Raw genomic sequence first — 7,550 nt, 5'->3', positions numbered from 1 at the left:
AGGATTAAAACAAGTGAAAGTAGAAGGTTGGAGCCAGATGCCTGAAGGCGTCTGAGGTCAAAGTCCGGAAAGAAGACCGAACAGGACTTTGGAGACAATTAGAGCGGCCTAGAGCTCCAACAAATGAAAAGCAAGATGAGAGAAGGGAACATATTGTGTCCCCAAAGCTTCCTCTCGTTTATGGGCGCTCCCTTTTCACAGAGGGTAAGCAAAAAGCACAGCCTCCGGTTCCACCAGGGCCAAAGGAGTGGGGAGGAGTCCCGCCCCGCCCCGTCACGTGGCCAGAAGCGCCCTTGGCACGTGACCCACCTAGCTCTAGGCCAATCAGCCTCCGCAGGGGCGGGACACCGGTCTGAGGGGCGGGAGCATCAGTCGAGACCGCCTCTTCTCGCGAGCCTTGCCGCCGTCTCTCCTTAACCGCCCACGGCCCCGGAGCGAAGATATCGCGAGGCTTGGGCGCTGCGGCGGTAGGAGGAGGACGGAGAAGGACGGAGCCTAGCTGTTGCTGCCTCCCTCGCTCACTCCCTCGCGCACTCGCCCGCCCCCTCCCTCCCTCCCCTCCCTTCCCCGGCCCCGGCCCCGGCTCCGGCCCCGGCCCATTCGCTGTTCGGTCTTCCGCAGGGAGGATGTCGGTCTCGTCGCTTCCCAGCGCCTTGGCCCTGTCGCTGTTGCTGGTCTCTGGCTCCCTCCTCCCAGGGCCAGGCGCCGCTCAGAACGGTAAGCGGGGTGCCGGGGGCGGGCCGGGCGGGGGCCGAGGGACGCCGGCGACCGGAGGAGGCCGTCCCGGGCCCGAAGAGGTGCCGGAGCAAGGGGAAGAGGGCCGGTCGAGAGTATGAAGGGCTGCGCACCCGAGGGGAGATTCGGGTCGGGAGTTCGAAGAGGCGCGGGTGTGAGAACCGAGGCGCGGGTCCGAGAGGTGGGGGCGTCCGTTTGGAGCCTGTGGTGTTGCGGACTTAGAGGCTCCACATCGTGGGGCTCGTCGCTGCGAGCCGGGGAGGGGACACCGGAAAGCCAACGTGAGGAGCTGGAGTAGCGGGGGCGGATGAGGAGGGGGCGCAGCATTTAAAGAAGGCGGTAGAATCCAGGTATTTATGTTTAAGGCGACGGGAGTGGTGTCAGTAAGGCTCCCCAAGAGGACGGGGGTCCCGGGCACTGGGGTCATCTAGGATTCTACGGGGGCCCCGTGAGACCGCTGACATCCCTAAAAAAAAATAATAATAAGGGAGACACTGGGGGGAGGGGAGTCCTGAAGAATACCGAGCAGAGTACTAGAGCCCCAAGGAGGGGTAAAGACTCACGGAACCTTGGATATGGAGGTGGAGGGAAGGTAGGTGGAAAGCTAAGGTAGTGGGTTGACTGCAGTAAGGGATCTGGAAAGAGAAACAGCTGTGGCTCTCAACGAGATGGGGGAAGAGGGCTGGGTTTGCTAAGGAGGGTGGAGTGTTGGGCATTCTAGGGTAGTGGTTGGGAGAGCAAAAAGGAGTTTCTAAATAAGGAGAGGAAAAACGAGCAGAGGATGGGGAGAAAGGGTTGAAACTGAGGTAGGGGGAATATTTATTAGAGCAATAAGGGTGCCTGGATACAGAGATGGGGGTGGGGGAAAGACAAAATGAGGAAAGGGAGTAAAATACAGGAAGCCGGGGGTGTAATGTTGGTTTGCAGTGTGGAGAATATGTTAGGGTCGGGAGGAGCTGAGTTGTGGCGAGTGTTGTATGATCTTGTTTAGGGCTTTGGGAAGGCAGAGACACATAACTGGAACTGCAGGGGTGGGACTGAATCTGAAGACAGGGAGATGGAGGGAGTGGGGTTTAAAGATCTAAAAGTTTCAAAGCAGAACAGACATTATTTCTGAGGACCATGAAAGTAGTTCCTGAGATGTGTACAGTCTGTAGTGGAAACAATTTGGTTTTGAACGGAAGCTCTTTAAGAGAAGATGGAGAAATAGAGAAAATCGTGGTGATGGGGGATCAAGACAAAAAAGATTCTAACTGGTGATGCCCGTGTTACAACTCAGCTGCTGAATTGATCTTTCAGAGGTGAAAAATACTGAGAACTAGTTTCTTCTTTTGTGGAAACAGCCTTTAAGAGGTTTAAACATATTTTTGTAGGAAAGAATTTAACAGAAGTCCCTGCTAGAGAGTGAACTAGAAATTATTATTGCTGATTCTTCAGTGTCTCGTTATACTAGAACAATTTAAAATTACTCTTGTTGGAATAGTTGGAATTTAATGCTTTCATTTAAAAAAAATCAGTGATAGAGTCATTGAAGTTAAGCATTCTGTGGAGAGTCTGGGCTTAAAATGCTGAGGATTACAGTGACAATATATCAGTAAAGGATTGAAAATCACCATCAGTTAAATATGGGTGTTTGCTATACCAGATTGCACTAATCAAATCTTATGTATGCTTCATGGCCTTGAATTATCACTGCAGGGGTCAGGAAGGAAATATATTTCTGTCTCTAGCGTTGAATATGTGAAGTGGGTTGGGTATTTTTCAGTTTCTTCCAAAGCGTGAGGCCACAGTGGAAGGCTGAGTAGAGTTAGTCTGATTTGTCTCATCAGTTTTTAGGCTGTATTAAAAATATGATTTAAAAGAGCCTAATACTAATTTCAGCTGTTTGATTTGTGGAAATAGCATGGTTTCCTTTGGCATGATAGGTGAGAGATTTTTGATCTTAACATGTTTAATCTCTGTGCTGTGGCTTAGCTTCTTTCAATGATTTGTAATACGGGGAAATTGTAGTTTCTTAGCAACTAAAGCAATGTTTTTGGATAGGCCTACCAAAGACTCGACTGGCTATTCTCAGTGATATGTGTTCTAAATACGGCATAGTGCAGCTTTTCCTTGAAATGAGCTTGAATTCAGTCATCTGACCTGACTGGCAAAGTGTAGCTGAGCCCTGTAGTTGACCCAAATGAATGTAAATTTTATTTAAAGAAGAAATGGCTGTTTTTTTGTGTGTTTGAGTCCATATAGGTAAGACTGCCATTTTATAGCTTTCTATAACATGTTTTATGATATGATTCATGCTTTCAATTGATAATAGCCTTACAAGAGTCGGACCTCTTGTCATGGAGTTTGTATTTTCTTACAGTGTATCAGAAATGGATACCATTATTTGTATGATGTCAAATGTTAGATTTATTTACTTAAAATGGTGACTTAGAAAAAAAAAACAAAACCCAAACCTATGTGTTTCTGGATTAGGTATGTGGTAGTTTAGACTGATTATTCATGTTTTTCAAAAGGTCTCTTTCATTTTCCTAAAATGAGGAGTTTGGACTGATGACCCTCAAGGCCTCTTGCTTCTCAGCTGTGACCCAAGAGACTCAAGGCTTTCATTCAGATAGACTTTCTCATCCAAATTTTAGACTTGTAGGATGACAGTTCGAAGTAAAATCCTTAGTTAAGGTGTTGGTTTTTGTATAGATCAACAAAGATGTAACTCATTTTAGAGGAATAAACTTGTTTTAAAAAGTAACCTTTCTGATAGACATTCAAAAACTTTAGACTTTAAAATTGAATGAGTGTAAACCAAGTGATATTATATGGTGATCAAGAGCAGCCTCTGGATCCCGATAGACCTGGGTTTGAGTCGCAGCTCTTCTAGCTAAGTTATCTTATATGAAGTGCGTAATACTGCCAAGCCTCGGTTTAATCATCTGTAAAAGGAAGTTTATAATAACGCCAGTCTCCTAGGGATGATGGGAAGATTAAATGAGATAATGGTATAAAGCACTGAGATTTCTGCCTGGCATATATAGTGAGTTTCAGTAGGGAGTGACTTTTTACTATATGTAACACTTGTTACTATATGTAACATATGTTACTATATGTTACTATATGTGCCATATGCTACATTATGTAGCATAACTAACTATATGGACTAAATGTTTGCTCACTATAGTGTTTGCTGTTACTGTTGTTATCCCTTAAAAAGTAACATTATTAATTACTTGTTTTTATCATGTATATGTTGAGCACTTAATTGTTAATGCTGCTCACTATCTTGAATAAAATTAAGTAGGCCATTTTGAAGGCCCTGAACAGAGATTTGTGCTTTTGCTTATGTAACTTTAAATGACCAGCTGCACTGTGTCTGCAGTTGCAAATTCAGATGAGGAAGTTCATATTTTCATTGTCCGGGAGATTTCATGGGCTTTCTTTTTCTTTCAGTGAACTAAGTATCTTTCATATGGTTTAGGTATCATCTTTTCATAGAATCCCATTGTTGTGAAAAAGAGAAGCAGAGTGTAGTGCCTGGCACACAGTGGGAGTGTTGGAGATGTTAACTAATGAATGAATGTGGAGTGGAGAGTAAAAATGCAATACAGTCATACTGAAAATATAAAATTGGGCAATTAACAGGGCTCAGTGGGAGAAAATGAGTCTAATGAATTTTATTATTAATGAGTGAAATTTTAAGAGACCATTTTGCTAGGTGATACTAGATAGTTGTGAACATTGTCATTTGTAACAATGCCAGTATTAGCAATAGATGATTCATAAATCTTTTTCTTTTCTGTCGAGTGCTGTTTGCTTTAGTGGTTTGGCAATTTTCTCTCCCTGAGTATGTTTTTAGGCATGTACTTACTGTTGATTGTTCATCTCTTTGGGTGAGCTGAAATGAGTGACAGAAGACAGATGTTACCTACAGCATCTGTGGTGCAAATGACATGCTAGATGTCAAGCAAGAGATCTTAACGTAATTAATCCCAATAAGATTTTAAATGACCAGAAGAAATAGTTTGCCTTGGAATAAAGCATTTCCTAAGGAGATTATAAGCCTCTAGTCTCTCAGGGAGCTGACAAGTGTCACTACTGATAGGATGGAGCACCTAGGCATGAAAAATTGGTCCTGGGTCTCAGGTGGAAAGGTCATGGTACTAAGTCAGGATCCTTCCTGGGCTCTTAGTCTCTGTTTTTCAAGGTTACTTGTTTCAAATTAGAGATGCAGATGGGGTTTTTGTGTTGTCAGACTTAATAAAGCTGACCTATTAATACACCGCGGTTTAAAACAACGAAAGGAAATAAAAGCCCTTAGATAGAAATGTGCTCCACAGTCCAAACATTTGCCAGAAATTAAGAGTGAAGATCAATGCAGGTCTGACTTTGAGTGAGTTATATAAATCCTCATGAGAAATTAGACTATTTTGTCGTGAAAGAATCCCTTTCTTTTTCTCAATACAGTTTTGATGTGAAATATTTTCTCTAGAGGATATCTTTAGACATAAGTAAAAGGCAAAATGTTACTGTATTGTCTTTATTATTTTTTTAAATAAAAGTGATTTTTTAACTGGGTTTGCAGAGATGAGCAGATATGACCAGGTAAGTGTTCCAACGATTTGGACATGTTTTCATTTACTTAGTTTGAGGTACTTTTTCAAAATAAGATGAATGTAAAATCTTTACATTTTTGTAAAATCCATACTTTGCTGGATCTATGTAAAAGGTTTTGTTTACAAGACAGTTTGGGAAGGTAACAAGTAGCTAGCATCTACACAAATGAAGTGTAGGAAAACAATGTTGGCTATTTTGCAGGAGATGTTCAATAAAAGTTTCTGTAAAAATTATGCACATAAGTTTTGGAAGAAGTGAATTCTGTGGAGAATTTTCTGCATCTGTTCCTTTTTTGTTTACAGTGAGCACAATCTGGACAGGATCAGAGGTAGAGAATGAAGTTATAAGAGAAAGGGAAAGACGAGAAAGGCTTCAGGAGTACAAGGAGAAAAGTGGGATGTAAGACTGAGGAATAAATCTTCATTTGAGGAGCATCTGGAAAAATAGAATGTCAGAAAATAGAGCTGGGACCTCTAAAGTAAATTCACACATCAATGTTAAAAAAAAAATAGTATTAAATCACCTGTGAACAATTGGCTTGCCTTTCAGTGTGTCTCTTTAAACAAAACATTATCATTTTATATGAATTTTTTAAAAATGCCATTGATGACATGGAGTTTAATTTTAAGCACCTTAGATAATCCATTTTTAAACTTGTTTGTGAGGTTTTTGTAGATTTTTTTTTTCAGAATTCCTAATTTTAGTTAGTAAGGATTAGCTTTGGGGAAGTGTGAAACCTCTCCAGTAAAAATTAGCTGATTTATGAACTGTTAGATTTTATAGGGGTGTGTGGGTGTGTGTGTGTGTGTGTGTGTACGTGTACATATATAAAATATAGACTTCTCACTGAGTTTAAAGTGAAATATTGCAGTGATCTTATGTAAAAACATTATTTCTATATAGAATGTTACCTGTTTTTCAAAAATTTATTCAATTTAGGAGAGGGAGTGAAGATTTGCACCTAATTCCAGTTTACTATGTTATCTAAAACTGAGAGTAGGCCTGTTTGTTTTTAAGTAAATACAAAGATAAACATTTATTAATCAAACCTAATTAATGAGGTTATTTTGACCTGATTGCTCAGAACTTTTAATTGGTCTGTGTAGAAATGGGGTTTAAAGAATTTCATAAGTATCAACATTTATTTGCATATAGTAAGTTAGTGGGAAGTGTGTTCAGAGTTCCTCCCCCACCTGCTGGTTTTGTGTTTCTTGTTTTTGTTGTTTCAGGTTTAAAAAACCCAGTCCTATCTCTTCATTAAAACAGATTGTGGTCAGCTTTGATGGAAACATCTTGTGTTACGTTCCTTGTACTAAAAGTAGTGAATGGTATTCTTTTGCATTTCTGAAAACAGTTATGGAATGTTTTAAGACTGGCTTGCTTTCCAAATAATCCTAATTACTATAAGTTTGTGGTGTATTTTATGCTCTTTTCCAGAAATATATCAGTTTTGATAGGTTTTTGTTTCCCTTTGTTTTATCTTAGTTTTTATCATTATACCCAAGAATTGCTTCAAATTGACTAGACAGTGAAATATAAATGAGATGATGTGAAATCATTCTGAAAGTGTCAGGGTTCTATATATTATGTAAGTTTATATTATCAGAAAATATTAAGTTACAGATTGTACCAATAGTTTTAATTCTATCCAGGTGTATACTTACATTCTAAAAGTGATTAAATGTAAAATACAGTACAAGACAAAATGTCAAGTCCTTTTCTGATAGAATACTAACAAGGCAAAATAAAGTGTTCCATATGCAGTATGATACAGTAAAAAAGTAAGTGTGCTTGGGTATATAAATTGTTATGCCACTGATTCTTCTTTTCTTCCTGATACAGTATTTGAAAAACCACTTTGACTGATGTCTAAATTCCCTTCCAGTTCTAAAATTACACAATTGACCTTATAGTTTAAGGTAGTTCTAATGCATAAAGGGCCTAGGGAGAGAATGCTTTATGTTTTAATAAGTGTTTAGAAACTTACTTTTTGGAAATAAGGAAAACTGATTTTTGAGGCATGCACTGTTTTGTAATCCAATTGCCTGTAAGCCTACTTCAGACAACATTTGTAGTTTTTGTTTCAAGGAAGGCAGAATGGTGTGTTACAGAGCTCTTATATTAAACTCACTGGGAAAATTGCCAGTGTGAATTAAACATTTTAAGAAATGAAAAGCACTGCCAGGTAGGTAGATATTTTGTGTTCT

At 40.2% G+C, this 7,550-nt stretch overlaps 1 protein-coding gene across 3 annotated transcripts in view; it reads left to right on the top strand.

Annotated features, from left to right (window-relative positions):
• The first annotated feature begins 446 nt into the window (after positions 1–446).
• Positions 447–7,550, top strand: part of NPTN (neuroplastin) — a 67,536-nt gene continuing 60,432 nt past the window's right edge. Inside the window, exon 1 of one of the 3 annotated variants that reach the window (XM_032865008.1) lies at positions 447–717. In XM_032865008.1, the coding sequence (XP_032720899.1) occupies positions 627–717 (91 nt within the window). In that variant the 5' untranslated portion in view covers positions 447–626. The remainder of the gene's footprint in view (positions 718–7,550) is intronic. The other 2 variants (XM_032865010.1, XM_032865009.1) reach the window with 2 other exon arrangements.

Source organism: Lontra canadensis, unplaced genomic scaffold (assembly GCF_010015895.1).
Source record: "Lontra canadensis isolate GAN:19392208 unplaced genomic scaffold, GSC_riverotter_1.0 scaffold28, whole genome shotgun sequence".
NCBI classification, from domain to species: Eukaryota; Metazoa; Chordata; class Mammalia; order Carnivora; family Mustelidae; genus Lontra; species Lontra canadensis.
The sequence above is the reverse complement of the archived record's forward strand: the minus strand, read 5'-3'. Positions and strand labels throughout refer to the sequence as shown.